General features: G+C 36.0%; 1 protein-coding gene and 1 pseudogene across 3 annotated transcripts; both read left to right on the top strand.

Moving 5' to 3' along the window:
* The first annotated feature begins 1520 nt into the window (after window positions 1–1520).
* Window positions 1521–5304, top strand: LOC116198756 (beta-glucosidase 12-like). 3 transcript variants are annotated; one of them, XM_031528984.1, is made up of 13 exons: window positions 1521–1848; window positions 1933–2002; window positions 2726–2784; window positions 2969–3044; window positions 3173–3250; window positions 3340–3427; window positions 3525–3780; window positions 3885–4000; window positions 4080–4291; window positions 4363–4394; window positions 4498–4600; window positions 4699–4807; window positions 4940–5304. In XM_031528984.1, the coding sequence occupies exons 1-13, from the start codon at window positions 1660–1662 to the stop codon at window positions 5121–5123; spliced, it is 1572 nt and encodes a 523-aa protein (XP_031384844.1). In that variant the 5' UTR covers window positions 1521–1659; the 3' UTR covers window positions 5124–5304. The 3 variants fall into 3 exon arrangements, with proteins under 3 accessions (XP_031384844.1, XP_031384845.1, XP_031384846.1); XM_031528986.1 differs by lacking the exon at window positions 2726–2784 and having other exon boundaries at window positions 1555–1848; XM_031528985.1 differs by lacking the exons at window positions 2726–2784; window positions 2969–3044.
* Window positions 5305–15320: 10016 nt separating this feature from the next.
* LOC116199061 lies at window positions 15321–17732 on the top strand (annotated as a pseudogene).
* Window positions 17733–27600: the final 9868 nt, after the last annotated feature.

Raw genomic sequence — 27600 nt, 5'->3', positions numbered from 1 at the left:
AGACAGAGAGAAAGAAGGAATTTTTCCTCTCTAATGGAGAGATAGAAAGTTGTGTCTCTCTTTTTATCTTAATCGTGAGACTGAAATTGAAATAGTATATCATGTTTAGACAGAAAATTTCGTCTCAAATTTTTGTCTCAGTCGAGGATGAGGCATAAATTTTCATCTCATCATTTTGTAACAATACTTTTTGAGACGAAACCATTAAGACGGAAAAGTCCGTCTCTATATCATGTAGAGACAAAATTTTTTGTCTCACTTGCCATCTTTATAGTAGCGAATTCTTGGAATCGGGTAGCCCCAATTCCCGGTACCTCAAATTTTACAGGTACCTATACCTGCTTACCCCTACTGTTGAGTTTTTCTTTTTCTTTTTTGTCATGAGCTGTTGAGTTCCATTTATAATAAATATCACTCAACATTATTCCGGATATCTTCACGTATTTATTGATAATTATTCCAGTTATCGAATATGATATATGGATGAGATGTCAGGACCTTGCAAAATTGTGCACTCCGAATTAAATCCAACAATATTATCCAAAGGATTTGAAACAAAACAAAAAGGAACTATATCTTGTCCATAATTCATTTATCTTTTCAGGCTTCCAGATGCAGTAATTAATTTCATAAAATAATGATACTATATATGTGACAACATTAATTTGAGTGAATATAACAACATTAATTTTAATAAGCAGATTAGGGTCAATATTAAAAAAGGGTATTGTTACGTCACGAAGGCCTTACCAATTATATATAGGAATTACATATAGAATAAATCTTTGGTGAACGTGATACTTTGTATTTATGATATAATATTGATATTTTAAAATTATGAGTTTGAAGTCTGAACATTCTTACCTATATTTTAATTATTCATATGTTTTATATATATTAATGATAATGAATCGGAAAATAACCTCTCTCTCCCACTTTCATTATCCTCTCCAACTCAAAAGCAAAACAACCACCAAACCGAATGATCTCGCTGCATTTTGATTAGCATGTTATATGTTTATTCTATTATTATATCTTTTTATTAATTCATTCATGTTTTATTCTTAATATTATATATTCCTCTACGATACAATTTTGCAAGATATGCTTCTCGATTCTCATGCTACTTGGTTTCAAAATGAATAGGTATTGAGAAAAGAGGTGTAGCACACTAATACACGCTCTTGTTTGATAACCAGCAGATTTCAATTTTGATTAGTTATTATAATTTTTATTTTATTATATTAAACATATTTGCTCCCTCGTAACAGAAAAACTATATATTTATATATTAGTAGCTTAGGGTGGCGTCTAATTGGAATTTTTAAATTTATTTTGATCATGACAGCACCATTGCTTCCACCTATCTGGATTTTGATTAAAAAAGTCCCAATAATAAATACTTTTATGCTCCACCAATTAATCACCGCACATTTTAATATTAATCCTCACCTAACAATGATATTTCTTCACATGCTATAAAGAGCTCACCTGCTCTTCTTTTCAGTGCAAAAACATGATTCTTATGTGTACGCATTCAAACCAATAATTACACGTTAATTATTCCTAATTGATTGCTCTCCTTCATGATTAAGCCCCACTATACATAATCGCGTTCCTTTTGAGAGAAAACAGAGCTATCACAAATCATCAATATGCATGGCTCCTAATTCGGGGATGAATCTTCGTCTACTTGTTCTTCTCCTTCTGGTCTTGGGCTTGCTCAATATGAAAAATGTTGCTGGATACGGTCATCCATTCTTCCCAAAGTCCTATTCCACGTTGAGCCTCAAGCGGAGCAGCTTCCCTCCGGGTTTCATCTTTGGGGTGGCCTCCTCTTCCTACCAGGTTATAATCTTATAGCGCCTTGTTACACTATTCATATTTGTGTTCGATTTCACAAACTGCTGATTTCGTACTTCCATTTCATAGTATGAGGGTGCAGCGAATGAAGATGGAAGAGGCCCCAGCATTTGGGACTATTTCACCCATACATACCCAGGTAAATCATTCTTCTACTTACGAATGGGTACTGATTCTGTTACCTAAAGACAAGTAGGAGCGCGTGATGATTGAGTATCGAATCATTTGAAGTTGATCTTGCTGAAATGATGAATAGACCAGTACAAAGAAAATGAAAATCAGAATATCTATGTCTAATACTGGCCTCTCTTGACCATCCAAAATAAAATTGGGCCAAAACCCTGTCCCATTTTGGGCAATGTCCAGCAAAATGGAATGCAATATAGTTTTGGTATACAGAGATATTCTTTCCATCCAGAAAAAAGGCAGCGTAGTGCAATGATGACACATTCACCTTGAATAAAAATATTTTGAATTTGATTCTCGTTACTGAGACTTACTGCGTACCTTTTTATTTAACTTTTACAGTGTGAATCCTGATATCCGAAAGTCTAATTGGGTCCCGACTAATTCGGTCGAGTCGGGTCGGCCCACTAAGGGGTACAACTCTCCTATCGTAGACTTTCTCCATTCACAATACTCAAACTCGAGACCTTATTTAAGAGGAATAGGCGCCTCACCGCTTGAACCAACCCAAATGACTTTTTATTTAACTTTTAATTTCCTTCCATTATGACCTACTTTTTTAATAGAAGATACATTCCGTGAGATAAAACATAACAAGTGGGCGTTGACATCCTTCCGCCCCCATTCTCTTATTATTATTAGAGCTCAAGAACTTTTGTCTTTTGATGATATCCAGAAAAAATAGCAGATAGAAGTAATGGAGATGATGCAGTTAACCAATACCACAAATATAAGGTGCCAACCCCCAGTTACTCTTCTTTAACCATATCTAAGATATATGGCTATAATTCTACTCTTATAAATTTCATTCCTTTTTTTTTTTTGCTTGGAAGGTAATTCTAGTCTTATCAGATGTTGTTTATTATGTACTACTGTATTATTATTTCCAATTAAAAATAAATAAAATGACAATATGCAGGAAGATGTGGGTATAATGAAAGACATAGGTTTTGATGCTTATAAAATGTCAATCTCATGGCCTCGAATATTACCTAGTAAGATTACGATCTCAACTATATATGCTAATTTCTCTTTTTAAGTTCTACGATTCCTATTCTAAAATATTTTTTAATATCATTTTCTTTGATTAATGAGACGTGCTTCTGATCTTGTGTAATTGCAGATGGAAAACTAAGTGGAGGTGTCAACCATGAAGGAATACAATATTACAACCACCTTATCGATGAGCTCCTAGCCAATGGTTGATTTAATTAATTAGCTGTTATAACTTAATTAATAACCAGATTTTTAATACAAATAGTTAAACTCTGTTACCTACATGAGATACAGGAATCGAACCCTACGTCACTTTATTTCATTGGGACCTTCCTCAAACTTTAGATGATGAGTACGGCGGTTTCCTGAGTCCTCGCGTCGTGTAAGTCAATCTCTGTCCAGCCTATAATGGTTATCATATTAGTTTGATTTATAAGCAATGCACACAAATAATAAGTAATGATTGCTTCTTCATGAAGTGACGATTATCGAGATTTTGTGGATGTTTGCTTCGAGGAGTTCGGTGATCGGGTGAAGCACTGGATAACAATAAATGAGCCATGGACCTACAGTTATGGTGGCTATGCTATTGGAGATTGTGCGCCGGGCCGGTGTTCTGCTTGGCAACAGCTGAACTGCACCGGCGGGGATTCAGGCACGGAGCCGTACTTAGTTGCGCACCATCTACTTCTTGCTCATGCAGCAGCTGTTAAGCTGTACAAAGAAAACTATCAGGTTTGCATTTATTTAATTAGTCGGGCTTACAATTAACAAGTACATGAATAGAAAATGTACTTAAAGGCACCAATTAATTATGCTCACTTTGGTTTATTATGCAGGCATCTCAAAATGGATCGATCGGGATCACGCTGACGACCCAATGGTTTGAGCCTTACTCAGATTCAGTAAATGACCGTAACGCTGCTCTACGAGCCTTCGATTTTGTGCTTGGCTGGTGAGCATTCCCAGGAGCTTTCCAGATTATTGTAGAATAAATATGTTAGCACGAAATCTAAAAAGAATATGCATTACAGGTTCATGGATCCGCTAATAAACGGCGACTACCCATATAGCATGCGATCTCTTGTCGGGAGGAGACTTCCAAGGTTCACAAATGAACAGTCTATAATGGTGAAGGATTCATTTGACTTCATTGGAATGAACTACTACACAGCTAATTATGCACAAGATGCACCTCGAATTTTAATCCCGAGCTACACAACCGATTCTTGTGTCTATCTTACAAGTAAGACTGAATATAGATCTCAATCCAAAATTATTAAGCTTACACTGATTGTTACTTTATATTCCTTGTAGCGGAGCGCTACGGAGTCCCTATTGGTCCTCCGGTTCGTAACATCAAACTCTTTTCTATCTATCATCCAACAATATCGACTCTAGAAGTATAGCTAGCTTTAGCCTTTTCATGACACCGATTGCGACCTATGACAGACCGCAATGAGTGGGTTGTTTGTTTATCCTGAGGGAATCTGGAAACTCATCATGTACATAAAGAATAAGTATGGCAATCCACTCATTTTCATAACCGAAAACGGTGAGCAACTTCTTTGCTTCATTAACTCAACAAGATCACATATCGAGATGTTCGGACGAACTATATATTTTTTTTATGTGTTCTTCTATTAACTTCAGGATTGGCTGAGTCCAACAATTCAACGCTGCCGCTTGAGCAACAACTATATGATCCCATGAGGATAAAATTTCATTATAGCCATCTCTCATACCTTTTGAAAGCGATCAAGTAAGTACTTCAATTAAACAAACAAAGCTCATCACTTCCTTAATGCATGCACGTTTATCCTTTGGTTCATTAGTTCACCGGCTTAAATGCAAGATGATGTGGTAACGATCTGCTGGATGGGGTTCTCAACAGGGAAGGCGCCAATGTAAAGGGCTACTTTGCATGGTCGTTCCTGGACGACTTCGAGTGGTACAATGGTTATACGATCCGATTCGGTGTCAACTATGTAGATTACCAGAATGAACTTAAAAGATATCCAAAGTACTCGACCTTCTGGTTCAAGAGCTTTCTCGAAAGAAGTAGCATGTGGAAATAATACCAATGTAACGACAATTTCCATGGTTCTCTGGCTATTTGGTCGAAATAGTAAATATAATGATGAGAGTTTTCCTAATCAGCACTTTTTTATTAGTGTATGATGAATTCAAGGATGATATAAGGAGCAATTTCAATGCGTGGTCTTGTTTTTCTTTAGAATAGACAAGTTATTTATTGAATTCTAGTTATTTATTTATTTATCTATTCATTCATTCATCTAAACTTGACAGGACAACCGTTCCAAGATTGGTGATAGTTTAAATGTTTTCATGTTTTTATTTTTCCCGATCAGAATAAATATTTAATTGATCGCTAACCATGAAATTTTTATTAGCATGTACATTGAATTATCATATAAAAATAATGATAAATCGTAAATATATATTGTTCCTTTCATTTATTTATATAGTGATGATAACATCGAACTAATACAAACGGTAACCCTGTCAATAAGTCCCTCCATTCAACTAGATTAGGCCTCCAAATTAAGGATGCCCACTATGTATCTATCACAGTAATTACTATATATTTCACTATAGCTTGCATAAGCCGCATAAGCTGCATAAGCTTGGAGGATAATATGTCTTCAAGGAGAAAGTATTGTATGAAATAGTGGTACCAATGTGGCAATGCTATAAGCCAATAAAGGATTATCATTTTGGTTTTTAATATGTAAACAAAAATAGAAAAAATCTATTATTGACAAAAATAATATTTTTTATGTGTCTTATGGCATAATCATACGTGGTACTATCGTTGCACACTAGACTTTCTCGTCTTCTAGTGGGAGAATCGACGACTTTATAAAGCCTCATTATTTGACAACTATATGTACATGGAGGACAACTTCCCCTATAACTACACCGTGCGAGGTGACCCTTACTCTTATATTCCTGGATTTTCATTAGGGATAAGTATACTTTTGGTCCTCGGTGTTTGGATGAATGTTCAATTTCGTTTTCCTTTGTTTTTTTATCTTGTTCAATTTTATCTTTCATGTTATGATAATTGTTCTATCTGCAGGTCCTTTTATCGATCAAATTGTCTAATATTACTGATTTGACACATAGTTTTGTGCGACGCATCTTATGTGGCAATTTTATAGTATATTATTTGTAATTTAAAAAATAAAAATAATTTTTAAATTGAAGAAATTGAAAATTAGAAGCAGAGGCTCCTCCCAGTGAGGTGGCAGAGGAGAATTATCGTCGGCCACTCGGCCCACCCCCCACCGACAAGGTCACCAGCGAATTCCCAGGCCGCTAGCGACCTAAAATTGCCCCCCTCTTCCCCCCCAACCAAAAAAAAAAAAAAAACCGACCGTCGGTGGGGGATGGTCGGACGGAACAATTCCTCACCCCCACACCAGGAGGGAGCCTTCCCTTTGTTTTCTATGATAATTTTCAAAAATATTTTTATTTATCTGAAAATTACAAATAATGTATTCTCAAATTATCATCTAGGCAGAAATATATGCATGGAACGAAATTATTTGTCAGATCAGCAGTATCATATATTGAAAATTACAATAACGTAAAGGACCAAATAATGTATAAGATCAGCCGTATCAGAACAGCAGTATTAGATATTTGAAAATTACAAATAATGTATTCTAAAATTTTGATTGATAAAAGGAAAAAATAAAATAATTATAATAACGTAAGGGACGAAATTAAACAAAAAAATGGAAAGGACGAAATTGAACGCTCGTCCAACCTTAGAGAACCAAAAGGGTACATATATATCCCTTTTGATTACCAAATTCCCATAATAATTACTTTTTTATACCATGAATTAATCAAACGCACATTTTAATATTAGAGTGTCTTTAGAGTGGGACACTAAATAATGTCTCATGGTGAGACACTAATCTTATTCATTAGATTTTTCAATAAAAATCTAGACCATTCGTAATTTACATATTTTGCTCCTTAAATTATAGTCCTTCAACTATTATATTCGCAGTTTTTGCCAACAATAGTTTGTACCTCTCTCTGCTTCGTCCGATAGGTGGTCCAATCAAATCGTCACGCGTGTCCACACTAGGCCAACATGTAATCGGGTAATGGGCACAACCCGACCCTAATTAGTCGGATTAAAACTGAACCTGTAGATCGATTTTTTGCAACTTCGGTTTGATAATATTTATTAGACCGATTTGTTCGGTTTTTCATTGGTTCATTATGTCGTTTTCTAAATAGTTTTTTCAGGTCTTTCATCCGTTCATCTATCGTTTTTAATTCCAATCACCATGTTCAATCATCATATAGCAATTGATACAAATGTTTCTGCCTTTTCGATGACCATATTGCTACCACGAACAACTGTTTTCTCATCTTTTTGTATTTAGATGAAAATTTTGTTCATCGGAATTGAAACTTCAACTCTATCTTCAATTTCACAATGCATTTGATATCAAAATAGCCCCTGTCGGACATCCCGCCGGTACGACGACAAACTGGTTTGGACTATGATGGCCAATTCCTATTGACATGTTTTGATTCACTTTGTCAAACCGCACCATGGCCCGAAGCTTTTCATAGTATACTCGGAGAGTTCGCTAGTGGCCGGCCATGTTGATCATTACAACTTTTTTTTCCCTAGCCTCCGATCAATTTTTCTTTTGGCAACGATGATTTTCTTATTTTATTTCCAAATATCAAGGGGTATTTTGTAACTATTTTTTGGTGAGTTAATATGCACATTACGTTCGAGCAAACTATGGGTGACTTGTAGAATAATCGAATTTATCATTATCACATTATTATTTGCCTTGTTGGTTTACATGATTGGCTCAAGCCAATATTGATACGAACCTCAGCTTTTTTTATGTCCACTTTCCCACAATGTAACTTCCCGATAATATTTCCTAAAATCAAGGGATATCTTCACGAAATACATTCCCTAAAATACATTCCCGCTTATGTTAATATGCACATTACATTCAGGCGAACTATGGGTGACTTGTAGAACAATCGAATTTATCATTATCACGGTATTATTCGCCATGCTAGTTCAACCGATTGGCTAAAACCAATATTATATATCAATAACATGATACGGCCCTCAGCTTTTTTTATGTCCACTTTCCCACAATGTAACCTCCATGTTATATTCCCTAAAATCAAGGGAAATATTCACAAAATACAGTCTACTATATATTAGATCCTTTCACGATTTTATTCCCTAAAATCAAGGGATATTTTAAGGAAATAACTCACACTAATATATATCTCTGAATTGCTCAGAGGAGATCTTTTTCGGGGGACTGATCAGAGGTGGTGTTCTCGTTCATCTTGGCGTTCAATTCGTCACGCCCTTTATTATCATCTTGGTGTTCAATTCGTCACGTCCTTTGGTATCATCTTTCCCTGCGATGGCTGGAAAATCGAGAAGGTCAGTGAGTTCCTCTCCTTCTGATAGGAGGATGGATTTGAATCGGCCTCGCCCAATACACCAAATTCCGGGGTAAGTCATCTAGTTCGCATAATTTGTTAGATTTTTTCCGGTCAGCATTACAATTTTCTTTTAGTATTGTATTTATGTTAGTTTTGATTTATGATTCTCGCTGATATTTTCAGGCAAACACTTCGGTTGAGGTGGTAGACGATGGAAATCGTGAAAAGGTGATCGCTTAACCCTCGTGTTATAATATCAGTTAATACAAGTATTTAATTGTTGATATATTTTTCATTCCCATTAGGATGTTTATTTTGACTTGATAATAACTCCGAGGCGAGATCTCTATAAATACTATAAGTATATGGAGAGGAAAGATGCATTGACCTGCAAGAACTTGTTCATACAACGCTATCCCGTTAAAATCTGTGGCAATATGGTTCGGAGATCTGTGCTTACAGCATTCAGTTTGAATCTATTTTGCCGGGTGGCGAGTTGGATGAATCGGTACGCAAGTTCACTTCTCATCATCTGGTTTTTTTTTTCTTGTTTTCTTATTTATTTATTGGATCATGCTGAATGCCTTATGTTTTATTTCGTAGATATTAAATCTTTACATCCAATTTAAGAACATGGAATGCAAGGACAATTTTGAGGACAAACTGATTTTGCCAACGTTCTTCCAATCTCAGTTAGAACAAGCAAAGGTGGTTGATGGTATTGTCGTGAAGGAGTCTACGTGGCGTTTTCATGACAAATGCACTAATGCTTGTTGCGCCCTCAAAAACACCCAACACGTTAGGAAGGTTTAAGAATTAATTACCCATATCTTTTTCGTTTTTTGTTGTTTGTTCTTTATTTACTCATCCTTTATAAATTTTTTTTTAAAGGTATACTTCCTGTACAAGAGCATTCCATCAACCATTGGTTCTTGGTTGTGGTTGATATCGAGAAGTGAGTTTGCTACATACTGGACTCGCTTGAGGCATCTATTGGTCATCACAATGCGTTACAACTTATCATGACAGGACCGATACATTTTATTTCAATTGTGGGATCAATTTATGCGTTATCGATTATCAGTCGATTTTCATCATGATGTCCCTTCCCTTTAGTTATCAAAGGCACCCATGTACTGTGATGGTCATCCAAAGTTGTCCGTGCCGTTAGGTGGCGAAAGAAATTACAAGTTCGAATTTCCTGAAACCATTCCTCAAAGTAACGGGTATGTTGAACATTAGTATCTGGCCGACATTTCACTAAAGAAGACAAGCACAATTTATGCCTACGGTAACCATTTCTCTTTTGTGTTAGGGTTGATTGGGGGATGTATATTATTAAGTACATGGAAGCATTAGACGAAAACCTCTGGCGATGCACATATTACAAGGTAAGCAACTGCGATATTTATAAATATTTACTGTCAAATTCATGTTATTTTTCACTCTGTTTATACATGTTATTTCGCAGAACCCAGAAATGGGCGTTGAACGTCTTCGCTTGCTGGCATCACTGTTGAAAAGTCCGTACAACGATTTCCGAGATGTCTTATGGTACACTGATCCTAATTCAAGACTATTTGATGAGATGGTCCTATTTTCCGATGAAGAAGATGTGGCGAAGGACTAACAATTATCAGTCGGTTGCATATGATTGATTAGATACAATAGTTAGTGATTCTGTTTTATTTGTTCAGTACCATTCGATACTTATTGTGGTGCTTTTATGGGTTTTATGTTGGACGCATAAGGTGGTTTTATTTATTTTTTTAACTAGTGATGGAGACATTTTGATTATTAAAACCATTATTGATACTATGATGCCTTTGCCTCTGTCTATTGAACAAGCACGGTCAATTCAATGGTAAGGGAAATTTCAAACGACAATATCATACACCGTTTAACGAAATCACAACCGTAAAGTCCTATAACTTCCTTATAGAAAGAGGAATCTAGCCATATAGATTTTTTTGTACCAAAAGTGGCTGAATTAAAAGTCACCATTAATAACCTCCTAGCTTTCTCTCTATAACACGATGATTATAGGTGGTTTTCTTCCTCCTTTCTGGACCAAAACCGTTTAACGAAGTCACCAGAAATAGGGCCCATTCATTTCAAATAGGAAAATTTCAAAAGAAGAAAATATGGTCCATTCATTTCAGTAATATTGACCTTGGTTAATTCTTTAATCTGCTTATGCCATTATGAGGACCCTGATAAAAAAACAGCTAAGTTCAGCCTTTATATATTGGCTCTGGCTAATTATGTTATTCGCTTGGGCAATTCGCAGGACCTAGATGAAAAATTAACGGCTTCATATTGGCCTTGACCAATTCTTTAATTTGCTTGAGCAATTCTAGATAAATGGACAGCAGCGAGTAATTCTAAAATGTTGACTTACATGCATGGTTGTTAGAATCGCAATTCAAATCGTAGAATCTTACGATTCTACGATTCAAGGGGTGGTTACCTATTTCGATTACATGGCATGAATCGGGAATGTAGAATCATGACTGAATCGCAATTCGAATCGCAGAATCGTAGAATCAGACCGATTCTACGATTCTAGTTTCAACCCAAACTCATATGCCCCCTCTCTCTCCCCCCTCATCTCTCTCATTGTGCAACAGTATTACTCATCGGTTCTCTTATTTAATGAAAAGTTTGAAACTTGTCTCCTGACTGTAAGTGATAGGGACTTGGAAAGTTTCTGGAACTGCTTTGAATTGAGTTCCGGCCAATTCCTGATTGTCGTATGGTTTGAGATGATTTAAGCTGAAATTTTTTCGACTTTTTTAGGTGCAAAGATGATTCCAAGAAGGAATAGACCAAGAAGAAGTTAGAGAGAAAAAGCAACTTCGCCTATAAGATCCTTGACCACGGTACTATATCAATTTTCATTTGAGGTTTATCACCGAAAAAAAAAAATCATTTGAGATTGTTATAGTGGGAGCGCTCTCTTGTGAAGACTAAGCACCATCTGATTTTGACGAACGAAATAGAAAGCAACAAGATTTATCATTTGATATTTACTTCTACTATTTCTGAAATGGGATATGGTGTGTATATATATATATATATATGTTGTTTTTTTAATTATAGGTAGAATCTTACGATTCACGATTCGATTCTACGATTCACAATTCCCTGACCCTCGACCGATTCTAGGTAGAATCGCGATTTTGACAACCTTACTTACATGAATCGTGTTTTTCAATTTTTTTTACCTTTTTCTCCTAAATTTATTTTACTTTTTTAATTACATAATTTTGGGGATAGTGATCCCCATAAAAAGCTAGCATTCAAGGAAGTTAAATTAAGAAATGATTTTTTCACCATTTTTTTTTCGGACAACTAGGAAAAGAAAAAATTCAGTCGTTTGTTCATCAAAAGTAGCCATCGACGACGGTGTTCATCATTTGTAAAATATGTGAACATTTATTGCAACAATTTCATTTCCATTCCACAATCTTGTTGTCGTTTAATGAAATTGCGTCCCGCAACGCCGTGTTCGTCGAATTCCGATCTTCATCCAACTGCACGACAAGGCGATAGCCAATGGTCGTCGTTAACACATATGAGCATGGCCGAACGTAAACAGTTCATGAAATAATCATAAAATGACTAAATTCATTCGTTTGATTCATTAGATTTTGTATTGTTTCATTCGGTTGTAATTCTCCAATGAAAACCTAAGTTCGTCTCTCTATTCTCCGGCGATGATGGAAGCCATGGCCGATGATGGTGTTCAGATGAATAACTAAATCGAGTCTACGTATCGGATCGATAAATCCAAGCCGATTTAATTATGAACCACCTTCTATTATACCGGTTATCTTGAAAAACCATTCGGATCTAAAATATCGGGTCGAGTTTCCTAAAGGTATAGGTAGGAGCGGTAAGGTTCGGATAGTAATTGTGACACATGCCGGCTTCTAAATGCGACACATCATCAATCCATCATATTTGATTGTTTTAGAATATGACACGATAATATTGTAACGAGATTACAAAAAACTGCAGGTCAAAATATAAGTTTTAATACCTTAAGGATGTAAAAAGTATATGTCCCGCCCTAGGACATTATATAGTGTCTCATGCTATAATTTCTCGTAATATTAATCCTGATGACCGAGCAATAATACATTCTCTCATACTAGACTTCTCCTTATTAAAATGCAAACACAAGATTCTTATTTGTACGTACCCATGCAAACCGAAAATTACACGTTAATTTATTTCTTCTCCTTCATAATTAACCCCACCATACACATATATTTCTCCTTCTCCTTCTCTTTCTCCTTCTTCTTCTACTTCTAACGAAACCGGAACGTCTATACATCTAATATTATCTTCTCTTGACCATCCAAACTAAAATTGGGCCAAAATTTAATATGATAATTGAGTTTTGATACAGGGAAATTAGGGAACATAGTGCAATGGTGCATGCTTTCATTTGAAATTAAGAAGTACTGACTTTGATTTTCACCAATGAGATTTACTTCGAGATCCCGATCAATTTGGGGGCAGGGCCGCCAATCTGCAGCCCCGGCCACATCTCCATGGTCGTCGGCATCCTCTATGGGTGCATGCGACCTCAGTGGTGGGGTCGGCGTCGCCGACTGACGGCCTCGGCCCCTTTCTCCTCTTTTGTTTCCGAATTTTAGGATCAAATTGAAAAAAAGTTTGAGGATAACAATGGCAAAAAGGAAAGTTTGAGAACCAAAAATGACGAAAAAATTAATGGTGAGATCCATTATGTCTCACGAAGTGAATCACAAGGTGTTATTTGTCCCCAAAAAAATCACAGGGTTCAATTTGTCTCAAGCTCAAAGCACAATTGGAGTTTTTGTACTTTTCCCTATTTTATATATCAACTACAGGATTCGCTGAGAACAATTCTATGCTGCTGCTTGAGCAATTATATGATCCCATGAGGATAGACTTTCATTATGGCCATGTCTCATACCTTCTGAAAGCAATCAAGTAAGTACTTCATTGAAACAAACAGATCTCATCACTTACCTAATGCATGCACGTCGGTTCTTCGGTTCATTGTAAGTTCATCGCCTTAAATTAATGCGAGATAAGGTTGTCATGATCTACACTGGGGTTCTCAACAGGGAAGGCGCCAATGTAAAGGGCTACTTTGCATGGTCGTTTCTGGACGACTTTGAGTGGAACAACAGTTACACGATTCGATTCGTCATCAACTTTGTAGATTACTTAAAATGGACTTACGAGATATCCAAAATACTCAACCTTCGGGTTCAAGAGGTTTCTCGAAAGAAGTAACCGTGGGTATTCTCTAGCTACTTATTCAAGATTGTAGTACTAATGAGATGGCTAGAAGATAATACAAGGAGCAATTTCATTGCGCGGTCTTTCTCTCTATCTATTTCACTGATGCAATCACCTTTTTTTCCGTTATGAGGGAAACTCGTGGACCAAATGCAATCGGCTTTTTTATCTTGAACGATCAATAAATTATTTATTTATTGATAAATTATAATCTAATGGCTCAAAAAGTGATTGCGCAACAAGGTGATTACACCATATAATTCCTCCTGTTTCTGACGACATTTCATAAGAAGGAAAATAATGATTTAATCAAGAGAGATTATAGCGCAGAAGGGTGTACCTCTCGCTCGATGACCAAAAAGTTTCGAATTCGATAGCCAGTGGGGACTAGCTGCCCCTTTATTAAATATTTAGTACTTATATTTCAATGTATTAGGTTCATGTGCCTCCCTTGTAACTGAGAAAAAGAATGATTTAAAAGAGGAAAAAAAAACGAAGCAAACTGGATATGAAAAATTTTGTAGTTTTCCCGACTCTCGAGATGGCGCTCACCTTCCCCTGCCCCACAAGTATAACCTCTTGTTTTCAAATTCAATGCGAATGAGTGACTATTAAAGAGGTTTAAAAAAAAATCTATATATGAAATTCACTATTGATGTGGATACATATAAATTGTTGTGATTATACAGCCATAATAACCAAGAGGCCATCGAAGAGAGAAAAGAATATATTGTCGACTTCAACTCTAAAAAAATTAAATGCTTTTCAAATTCATGCAAAAATTGCTAGCTACTTTGACCTTGTAATTTATGATGCGCGCATGATTATGTGAAGATCCGTACGTCTTAAATATGTTTAAATTATTCCCAACTTGCTATGTTTGAATCCAACCAATGTTTATGTTCCTCATTTTGATTCGAATCTATTAAAAAAAATTTATTTGAACCAGGATTTTCTTTACTTGGGAACATGAGAGAAGTTCTTCCCCGTAGCGTATCTTATGATGATAGTGCTAATCCCGTGAAAGGCCTCGTTCTTTATTTAATTATTTGAGAAAATGATTAAAATCATTAGAGAAATGTAACACGTCACATTCTCGTACAAATATATTTCGTCATTTTGCCTATAATAATTGTGCAAGTTTCTGCAATGATTTAGGAACGACTTACGGCCATTTTCAGACCAACATAAAAAAGAAGGGAGTTAGTCATCAATGAATTAAATTTCCTAGATAATATTATTATCATGTTAGAAAGTCATACCAATTATTTCTTGGAACGACATATAATAAATCTTTGATGAATGTGATTGAATTTATATATAAAATTGATATATGCAAAAGTTATTACTTAGAAGAAGGAAATTTCATATAATATTGTTATTATCCAATTAAGAAATAAAACAATCCCGTTATATTATTATTATTTCTTTTTTGGGTGAACAATCCCGTTTTATTAATATTGTTGTAATTCATAAGCAGCCAACTATACATATATGGAAGCCTCCGGATCTATGCTCACATTTCTAATTTTGTGAGAAAAAACAAAGCTATCAGTTATCACACTCATTTATGACTTACTTGCGGGTGAATGATGATCGGCTTGCTGTCCTCCTTCTCTTGGTCTTGGGCTTCCTCATGACCAATGTTGCCAAATATGATCTTCCAATCTTGCCAAAGTCCTACGCCACGTCGACTCTGAATCGGAGCAGTTTCCCTGCAGATTTTGTGTTCGGGACGGCCTCCTCTTCATACCAAGTTATAGTTTTAAATTCCGTATAACCTCATTAGTTGAATAGTCATCTATCGTCTTGTTGCAGCATTCCTCTCTATGTCTTCGATCTCACATATTTGGTTTCATGGTTTCCTTCTGTAGTCCGAGGGTGCGGCTAATGAAGATGGAAGAGGACCTAGCATTTGGGACTATTTCACCCACGTGTACCCAGGTATCATCTGGGAATATTTCACCAATTTTTGTTCTGAATGAGGTTTCATTTGGCAAGAAAGGAAGTTAAGAAATATGAGATTACATAGCAAAGTATATGAAAACATATCGTCACGGAACTGCATTTCTTCAACCACCATTGCAACCCCGGCCCCCGGGCCGCCAACTAGGATGTTCCCTCGAGTGTTGAATCATTGGAATTTCGTCTGACAGCCTACAGAAATAAAACATATAAACAAAAAACAATTTAAAATGCTAATGAGCTGAAATTTATATTTATGTCCTATTTTAGGACTTTCAGACACGATAGGAGACTTCTCTATGTCTTTCGGATTTGGTATTTCTTTTTTCTTTTTCTTTTTTGCTTCTAATCAATAATTATTTTTTTAATGATGCACAGAGAAAATAGCTGATGAGAGTAAGGGAGATGTTGCAGTTGACCAATACCACAGATATAGGGTGCCAATCTTCACCTCTTTAGACCATCTCTCTCCCATATATAGCCAAATTTTTTCTAGTCTTATTTGGATGTAGTCACTATGGAAAAAATTGAATTTCTTTTTTAGTAGTGTATTATTGTAAGTAATCGAAATTTAATGATGTAAATACACAGGAAGATGTGGGCATGATGAATGACATGGGTTTAGATGCTTATAGATTTTCAATCTCATGGCCACGAATATTACCTCGTAAGATGTCAACCTCAACTATCCTCATTTTCTTAATCTATGATTTGTTTTATTTTACGAAGATAAATTTCTACATATAATTTTTCACTTGAATAATTAACGACAGCGCGACATAACTAATATCCTTCTATAATTGTATTACAATCGCAGATAGAAAATTAAGTGGAGGTGTCAACCCTATGGGAATAGGATAGTACAATAACCTCATCAATGAGCTTCTAGCTAATGGTCAATTTAATTAGGCGCTAATTATACCTCAATTAATTTGTAATCTGGTTTTTCGTGCAAACAATTAAGCTCTGTTACCTCCATGAAATACAGGAATTCAACCCTACATGACTTTATTTCACTGGGAACTTACCAAACTTTAGAAGATGAGTATGGTGGCTTCTTGAGTGCTCGCGCCATGTAAGTCGATTGCTATCTACTTCATATGTTGTTGCTCAAAATATTTTGTCTCGTAAGAACTTCATACGAAAAAAAGTAATGATCACTAGTTTGTTTCATGAAGTGATGATTATCGAGATTTTGTGGACATTTGCTTCGACGAGTTCGGCGATAGGATTAAACACTGGATAACGTTAAATGAGCCATGGACCTACAGTCATCATGGCTATGCCACTGGAACGTTTCCACCAGGCCGGTGTTCTGCTTGGCAACAGCTAAACTGCACTGGCGGGGATTCAGGCACGAAGCCGTACTTAGTGGCGCACCATCTACTTCTTGCTCATGCAGCAGCTGTTAAACTGTACAAAGAAAAATATCAGGTTTGCTTTTTATTGATTAGATGTGTTTGCAATTAACATGACCAATATTGATTTTCTGGTATAATTTGGATTTTCATCCGGGCATCTCAAAAGGGAGCGATCGGGATCACACTGGTGTCTCAATGGTTTGAGCCTTATTCGAATTCAGTGAAAGACCGTAAAGCTGCACTACGAGCCTTTGATTTCATGCTCGGCTGGTGAGCATTCCCCGACTCTTTTTCAGAGTTTCCAAGACTAGTTTCCAGTAATGGTTTATGAAATATGACATTTCTGTTTACAGGTACTTAGATCCGCTAGTAAACGGCGACTACCCATATAGCATGCATTCTCTTGTTGGGGGCAGGCTTCCAAAGTTCTCGAATGAACAGTCTGAAGTGATGAAGGATTCATTTGATTTTATTGGAATGAACTATTATGGTGCTGATTACGCACAAAATGCTCCTCAAATTTTAATCCCGAGCTACACATCCGATTCTTGCACCAATCTTACTAGTGAGAATTGAACTAGATATCTTCGTTTAAGATTATTAAGCTTATTCTATTAATTATTCGAAATGTTCTTGTACGTCTCTGAGCGCAATGGAGTCCCCATCGGTCCTCTGGTTCGTGATATCGAAACCCTTTTCATATATCCGTTCAAGAAGTATAGTTTAATCTTTTCGATTACACTGACTGTGATCTATGACAGACCGCGATGAGCGCGCTCTTTGTTTATCCTGAGGGCATATGGAAGCTTATGTTGTATATAAAGAATAACTATGGCAATCCACTCGTTTTCATTACCGAGAACGGTGAGCAACTGCTTTTCTCCATTGGTGCAAGACGATGAAATATGGAAATGGTTTAACGAACAATTTGCATTTATATGTTCCTGTACTAAAGCCAGGATTCGCTGAGTTCAACAATTTTACGCTGCCACTCAAACAACAACTACGTGATCCCTTGAGAATAGACTATTTTTATAGCCATCTATCGTATCTTCTGAGAGCAATCAAATAAGAACTTGAATTAAGACAAAAGAAAGCTCATCACTTATGTATTGCATGCGTATTTTTTTTCAATGTTCATTCTCGCCTTACCTGTGGGAGATGATATTGTCGTGATAAACTTGGGGTACCCAACAGGGAAGGGGCAAATGTAAAGGGCTACTTCGCATGGTCGTCGCTGGACAACTTCGAGTGGACCCATGGTTACACGGTTCGATTCGGCATCAACTATGTAGATTACTTGAACGGACTTATAAGATATCCAAAGTATTCAACCTTTTGGTTCGAGAGCTTTCTCAGAAAAAGCACATGGAAGTAATATTTCATTGTACTACACTCATGGGCTTCCTTGTAATCAAAAGAAATAAAATAAAATAAAAGGAGAATTACCATGGTGCTAATCTATTTGAAATAGCAAATGTATTAATGAGAATTTCCATGATGTATACACTATATTGTATAAGGAAGAATAAAAGGATGATACGACGAGTGATTTCAGGGTGCATTCTTGTTTCTTTGCAGAGTTACATGAATGATCACTAAGCAAACGATCAGCACATCACACATTTTATAGTTCCTTCTCTACTGATACCTTTCAAATTCAATAAGAATTAGAGATCACCTTAAGGCTTGTTGATTGATGTCTTCTTATTTACTAGATCTGATCAAGATATATGGGACTAGGCCTTCCCCGACGTTATAATTCCGGGACAGCCAGTAGATTGTAATTTTTTAAAGTGCTGCGATATTATCTGTTGAAATCTTGAAGTTGTTTAAGCTTAGTTTTTTCGGCTGAATATGTTTAAGCTTAGCTTATTTCAGGCTCATGAACGGCTGAAGTTCTAAAAGAAATTGTAGTAGCAAATTAGCAATTGACAAGGCATCTCATTGGGCTTCAGAAGCCCAAGTTTCTGGTAATTTTGGGCCTTATAACCAAGTTTCTAATTCGAATAATTTTGGGCTTCATAAGCCTATTGAACTTCTTCTCTTTCTATTGTCTGAAGAGCCTCTTTGATAATTAATCCTTTCACAGTACTATCATTGGTTAACTCATATATGAAGGGGTTTGGAAAGTGAAACGTTCAGAGGGTTCTTAGGCCACATTTGGTCGACCAGATAAGAGAGGATAGGATTTTTTAAATTCCAATCCTACGTTGACGGAGCCGAGATTTGGATTAACATTAAGCAAGTAATCCTAGGGAAGGATGGGCTAAGTTAGGATTGGCATATAATTATTCATGTAATAACAGAACTGCGCATGCTTTTGTGTCAAATTATTGAAAATTGCCGTTGAACGTAAGCTAAATCATGGAGAAGAACGGACAAAAGCGATGGAGGCCCAACACCGGCCATCACCACCCCACAAACACTGTCCTACAGTGGTCTCTCTCTTTGTGAAGAGAAACTTGACTGGGACATTTGATTTCATTAAAATATTCAATCCCATCCCATCCCCTCTTTATTCAATCCTAGCCTGTCGATCTAACGTGGCTTTGGGTTTAAGTGGGGAAAGAATTAGGGTAGCTTTGGATTGAGGGATTAGGAGGGATAGGGAGGGGATTGCAAAAATATACAACCATAACCTCACCCAACACCCCCCCCCCCCCCCCCCCCCCCCCCCCCCCCCCCCCCCCCCCAACTGAAGGCAAAGAAGGGATTTGATTTCCCTCTTACCCTCCCACCAACCCCCTCGCCTTTCGCACCCCTCCCCGGCCCCCTTTGGTATCCATAGAGATTTTTGAAAGGATTGTTTGGATTGACTTTATTGAAGGGTATGGAGGCTTTCCGAGTTTCTCTCTGTTTTTATTTTTTTTTAATAATGAGAAGTGCCCAGATTTTACCACTAATTTTCACAGTTCATGTGAAGGATTTAGGATACTTTTAATTATTAGAAAACTAGATCTTGAAACCCTAAGATCACACATGCTAAATCGTCAAGATAAGAATTAACCGAAAGCGCACCTGAATCCATCATCGAAGTCGTAAATCGGGTATGTGGTCTTCCAAGTCTATACGCAAGGATTTTTTAGAACTACTGAGTAATGGGGACTCAGAAGATCATACTTTAACATACGACTCGAGAACCATAACCTCTCGATTGCAACTAAGTGTCTTTATGTAATTTCTAATTCAGCCCATCATAGAGCTAGAAATTATATTTTGGTATTTGAACATTAATTCTCGTACTTCACCAAGATATTATTAAGGCTCATTATTTTAAACTTTAGTAGATCACTTAATCGGACCTACAAATAGGATAACACGTAACACATAATGATTAATATGTATGTAGGACCACATCATTGAATAAAATTCAACATTAATAACCTACAACCCTTATTTGAACAACATATTTGTAAAGAATTTAGAGAGTTTTGAAGGGTTAATTTATAATGAACTCTTGGAGGTTTAAGAAATTAGCGCTCAGAGGGTTCAAAACACCTTCAAAATCCTCTGATTTTTTTTTTAAAGAGTGTAACCAAACAAGGGATTAGAATACTTCCAAAATCCTCCCCCGTGAAAACCTGCATAAACCTTTGAAACTTTCAATTTGTAGTGCTAAAGAAGTCCTCTCTATAAGCTATTGATCAACTTTTTTATAGTAGGACCTAAATAAGAAAATGTCCAATAATAGCATACAAGTCTAAGGAGAAATTTTTCAATGAATGTCGCAAAACAAGTATTAATAACCCGAGTAATGTCATAAATATTCTTAATTAATCTAATTAGTTATTTCTAATTTTGATGTACAACTATTTAAGATTTTTTTTCAAATTTAACTAGGAACGATATTTTGTTTTTACTGGGTAGGAACAATAATTTTTAAAATGACCGGTGACTTTTCTGTTTTATACGCATCAATTTCTGATCAGAGGTCAATTCGCTCCACGTGGTAAGCTTATTTTTCAGTCTGGTTTTTAAATTCCTAATGTTTGAATTCAATTTTCCAGGAGTTATATTTGGTGGATGGATAAGATAAATAAAGAAGAGGAAAATAAGATTTGCTTGTCATCCCGTTATAATACTCCACAGTTTGCTTTTATGTGGATATAAACTCTTGGACGACTTAGATTATTTGACTTATCATCGTGGAATTGAAAATCGTAACATGCTCTTGATGTAAGATGTTTTAATTTAGTCATATTTATATTTGTTTTGGTTTATAACAGAGATTCATGAACGTTAAAAGAAACCAGACGGATAAAAAAGCAAAGAGTTTACAAGAAATAAAGCCAATAGCGATTTATTAGTAGAAAATCAAGTACGTTAGATATCGCCATTGGAGCATATTGTTGGTCCGTCCCGAGCCGTCATCTCAGGACAATCGGAGTTCAATGATACCAAGACTTGTACCTGATTCATCCTGTGGGGCTTAGTCATAGCTAACCTCAATTATACCTTGCCAAATTTGACACTATATTTAGAGTTTTTTTTTTATATATATAAGTAAATTGTTTGTAGAATTGATTCGTATAGAAAGACAATCATTTTCGAAGATTTTTCCAGAGAGAAAATTTAGTTTTCACTAATTCCTCGTGAGTCACATAACGATGATAGAAAAGTTGCGTCATCATCACTTTACAATTTGCTTTGGGCATGTGGGACATTTGGTTCGAGTACGTGGAACGTGATTGAAATGAAAGTTTAATTATGGAATTTGTTTTTGGTTTAAAAGTTGAAATGTGAAATTATTGTGTTCGGTAAATTATATTAGATTATGGAGAATGTGAGTAATAATATAATACATTAATTATTTTTATAGAGATGATTGTGAGTCCTACGAGTATAATATCTTTGTCATCTAATAATTTTACCCACTTTGAATGCAAAATTTTTACCGACGACAACTGTAAAGTTCTAACTCGAACAAATAATTATAATGATTAACTTTTATAACCTCCATAAACAAACGCCGTAAAATATTGTATAAAGTTCGGACTTTACAATGTAAATTTTGAAATTTGCATAGAAACAAACGCCCGTAATGCCCAAAAAGATGGGGGAGAAAACAAAGGGCTTCCCAAGAGTTTATGCAAATTTTCCAGCACACTGAAAGAAAACTAAGACATTTGAAAATGTCTCAATATCTTTTTTTTTAATATCTTTTTCTTTTCCTTTAAATCAAAGTAATAATAATAACCAACCTAAATTGATTCAAACAGTTCGGCGCTTCTTTCGTTTAAGTAAGGTCTCGGGTTCAAGTCCTTGTAAATGTAAAAAATCAATGCTATAAGAGCTTTACTCTTTAGTGAGCCGACCCCGATCAACTGGATTAGTCGAAGCCCAATTAAACTTCTAGATGCAGGTTCACACCTGAAAAGAAAAAAAAAAGTTCTCATATGTGTATATATATATATATATACACACTGAATGGTCGAGCTGACATTAGGTGACAGTCTTAGAATAAAGCCAATAACACCTCGTGGTCTCAAAAAAATTAAATTGCACAAAATTGTCGCATACATATATGAGAGAAGAAAAGTTATCCCAACTACCTTTCCTTCAATCATTTATAATAGGGAAAAAGTACAAAAACCCCTTATGATTTGGAATTGGGACAAATTACACTATGTGTTCTTGTTATGTACAACTAGCCCCCATGTGGTGTATTTCGTTAGACATAGAGGTTACGGTGTTATTTTTTTCATTTTCAATCCTCAATCTTTAATCTTTTGATCATTTTGGTTCTAAATCTTTTTTTCTTTTATCATTCATACCCTCAACTTTTCATTTTATTTCATTTTAGTCCTACAAAGAAAATCGAAAGGGAATGAGGGGTCGGGGCCGCCAATCAACGACTCTAACCCCTCCACCGAGGTCGTCGGTACCCACGGAGGATGCCGGCAACCTCGGTGGAGGGGTCAGGGTCATTGATTGGCGGCCCCAACTCAGAGTTCCCAGTTGATTTGGGGTTGAGGTAGCCAATCGGCGACTCCGATCCCTCCACCGAGGTCGCCAGTACCCAAGAGGACACCGGCAATCTCGGTGGAGTGGTCGAGGTCGCCGATTGGAGGCCCCAACTTCGAATCGAACGGGGACTCTAAGTTGTCGATCCCCAGTCGATTTGGGGTTAGGGTCGCCAATCGACGACCTCGACCCCTCCACCGAGGTCGCCGGCGTCCTCTGTGGTTGCTGGAGACCTCGATGGAAGGGTCGAGGTTGCTGATTGGTGGCCTCTTGATAGGATTAAAATGAAACAAAATTAAAAGTTTAGAATAGAAATGATAAAAGAAAAAGATTTAGAACCAAAATGATTAAAAGGCTAAAGATTGAGAACTGAAAATGAAAAACAAATTAATACCGTAATCCCTATGTCTAACAGAGTACGCGACAAAGAGGCTAATTGTCCATAACAAAAACACATTGTGTAATTTGTTTCGAGCTCAAACCACAATGGGGTTTTTGTACTTTTCCCTTTATAATATTAGACTCATATTTGCTGTACATGCAAAACTTTATGACTTTGAATTACTGATAAAGAAATCTAAATTAATAATATAATAAATTTAAGTAAAAGATAATATTATGTTCACGTAATATTGATTATCAACCAATGCTAATAATTTGCAAATTAAGTAATTAATAGATTTGTTTAAAATTTAATTGATAAATAAATTTGATATAAAAAAGAAATAAATAATATGCACGGTGAGGAAGGGAGAATATAGGGAGAGGAGAGTGTGGAAGGTGGTGGAGGAAAAATATGCCAGTTAATGAAATATATTTACAATTGTAACCCCATTTTAGTGGATGTTATTAATCAATAATATTTTAAGGAGGTTATTTTTAAAAAGCGAATGTTAGAGCATGTACAATGATTGGATTGGTACTACAATGGGTGCCAAAAGGAGCCCCCAGAAGCCACGTCATCACCACGTCAAAAAGCCAAGCCTCTACCCCATGTTGGCATTCCAACTAGGGGTGTGCACAGGTAGTAAGTATATCTGGAACCGATCAGAACCAATCCGTTAGGGTAAGGTTCGGGTAATTCGTATTGAAAATAGGGTAGAGTCCGGGTATTAAAATCAAGAATCGGTGAAAATCGATTTCGGTTCCGGTTCCTGCGTACAAGGTATCCAGAACCGAAACCAAAACCGAATATTTAAATAAATAAATAAAAATAAAAAAATAAAAAAAAGAAAGATGAAAGAGTAAACCATGTGGTAAATTAGTCATATATTGGCTTAGGTGTGTTCCATATATTTGTTAATATATCCTGTATGCTGACATTTTTGCAAGCAGCATTGGTTTCATTATTCGGGAATCTTGCCGATGTTGGTTTTTCATGCTTCAATGACGGTACTGCTTTAGGACTTTGTTTCACTCTTTCGACATCTTTGTCTGTGACTTTTGAGTTCAAATAGAACAAACTATTGTTCTTTTACTTTGACAATATTACTTGAAGCACAATAAAATATTCATTAATTTTCAGATATTTACTTTAATTTTTTATTGCCTTTCATTCCATTAGGCCCCTTAACCTCTAGATTGTTATACATTTAACATCTATGATGTTGTGTGAATTGCGAAAGTGGCTATTATTCCTCAGGTAGTGCGGCTTTGATGGACTCTATATTGTACCGTATGTCTCGCACAGGTGCTGGATGAATATCAGAAGAATTTTGGTGATTCGTGGAGGACTGTTCAGACAAATAGTACTTAACCATGTTTGTGTGTTGCTAATTTTTTTTTCAATGTTTAATTCATGGACGTATTGTAAGGACATATCACTCTTTGTTGTGTGAGATCATATTATGAATGTTTAGTTTTATGGATGGATTAATGAAACATTATTTTTTGTTGTTATTGATTAATCTAAATCTATATCGATATTCTATTTTGCGTGATTACTAATTATGTATGTGATATTTTTTATTTTATTTAGCGAGACAAAAAAATTTACAGGTTCTAACAGGGTGCCTGAAACCTGTGATATAATAGAGGTTTCGGGTAGGTTCCGGTTCCAGGATTCAACAGGATAGGGTCCGATTCCAAAATCTTGTAACATGTCCCTTACAAGGTTGAGTCGGGGTATCGTGAAAAATACATAGTATTTGGAACCAATCACCCCTAATTCCAGCTCCAATGATTGGCACCCAAAATGAATGTCGGAAGGGGTCCACAAGCTGTTTAAATTAAATAAATGAATAAATATATATTACATAATATGAATAATTAATTTTAATTATACAAATAATTTTAATTAAATGAAATTAATCTTTGAATTTAAATAAAGTAATTACATTAATAAAAAATTGAAAATTAATTATATTAATATTTAAATCAATTGAACCATTACAATATCACTCGAAATTAAAATTAATTGTATCTGGACTAATCTGTCGAACCATCTTCTCATGGCTTTCTCGTTGTATCTTGGACATTTGAGAGGTGTCTGTAGTTATCATTTCCAACTCGCACTCTTATCGCTTCAGCTTGATCTCCTTTTCCTTGACGGTCCCCAACCCATCTAGTAGGGACATTCTCCTTGTTGCTTCACATTTCAGTGATTCCACCTCATCGGCGAAATTAATTCTGGTGACTGCTTTCAATTTTGCCTTGTACTTTCTCTTGGACGCACCACTGAGTCCATAGTATCATCCTAGGCCGTTTCTTGATCGGGGTTTGTCGATTTCGTGTACTCCCGGAAGCACTTGTCTTGCTCCACTTCGAAACTCCACTTGAACATTATGGAGTTCTTCGTTTTGCTTCCCTCTTGAGAATATTCTAGTGCATCTCAAACCTGAAATTCTTTCCATTGCTCTTAGTTTGATATATGGCATGAGCTATCTCCAGTACGTTATCGTCATTCATACCACTTTCCCAATGACGAGTTGCTTGAGCATACAACCCTGCCAAAACTTTTGGTGGCCGCATCGATGGAGTACCATGTTTCTTGATCGCGATCGTCTCTCTATTGATCTACCCCGATTTGCTTTCATTGCGGTAGTGGTGGATCCGTATCCAGAACGCAACGCCCTTTTGGTTTGTGCCGACAACGGGATCTTTCGACACATTGAGCCATGCATTGATGAGCAACTTATCCTCTTCCCATTGCCATAATTGATTACTCCAACGATTTTCTACTACTTCATATGCGCTATCATTGAGGTCGATAGCATTTAGATCATGCTAGCCACAAAATGGAGTAAATGGTGAACTTGGGGTCAAATAGAGAGATTAATCATATATCCCCCAACACTTGGCGATCTAGAAGCCGACCCACCCATAAATTGGGAAGGGGATGTGCCCATCATATTGGTGGAAAATGGATAATTTGGTGGAAAATAAGTGAATTGGTAATTTGGATTGTGGAAGTTTGGAATTGGGAAATTATTAGGAATGGGATTTCAAGAATTCGAAAATGGATAATTTGGTGGAAAATAAGTGAATTGGTAATTTGGATTGTGGAAGTTTGGAATTGGGAAATTATTAGGAATGGGATTTCAAGAATTCGAAGTTTAAGGATTTTGGGAATTTGGATATTGTGGGAAGTTGGAATTTTGCATATAATTGAAAAAAGGGTTGGCATTGAATTGATTGGGGTCCATTTTTTGGGAAGAATGGAGGGAGCAAAAGATTAAGTTGGAGGAGAGAAAATTGTGTGAGAAGTATTTGGATATGTGTTGATATATCACGTTTTTATCACGTTTTTTAATTTTATATAACTACCATGAACTTCTAGATATTGCCAATTTGCATTTGATTTTTTTTGATTATATTGTCCCAAATGAATCACATCAATTCCATCGTTTATACCTTCAAACAAGCAATTTTATGTTAATTAGGGTGTTTTTGCAATTTTAGGAAAGTTTAGTTCTTTTATGCAATTTAAGGTTTTCTTAAACTCTATTTAAGTTTTGTGTTAGCCCTAGAGTTGAATCAGTTGTCTTTTTTTATCGGTGAATAAAATTCAGAGTTTTCGTGCTTTGTCCAATCTCGGAGTCGATTCGAGTTGATGCCTATTCCTGGTATTCGTAGAATCAACAAGTGATAGAAGGTCGTAGTTCCGGTATTCGTACACGAATCAACGGGTCTGTGATAGGTTACTCACGTGTACACTGCGTCAACAAGGCATTCCCTTGTGAAATATATACAAAAGAGATGATCTTTGTCCAAAGCAACCCACTTCTCTAATCTACCCTTTGTGACCAATCAATTTTTCCGATTATAAGGGAGGGCTATACATCTAGTACAATGAATAAAAATCCTAGTATAAAAATAAAGGGGCACGAATAATCTCACCTGATACTCAAGTATGAAACCTCTTAATTACCAAGTAAAAGCGTGCGATACTGCGCTACACCCTCTTTGATACCAATCAGTTAAGTATGACTAACCAGCAAAGCAAGGATATACGTGTCTTTTCATTTCTATTATAAACATTTTT

Source organism: Punica granatum, chromosome 3 (genome assembly GCF_007655135.1).
Source record: "Punica granatum isolate Tunisia-2019 chromosome 3, ASM765513v2, whole genome shotgun sequence".
Taxonomy (NCBI): Eukaryota; Viridiplantae; Streptophyta; class Magnoliopsida; order Myrtales; family Lythraceae; genus Punica; species Punica granatum.
The sequence above is the reverse complement of the archived record's forward strand: the minus strand, read 5'-3'. Positions and strand labels throughout refer to the sequence as shown.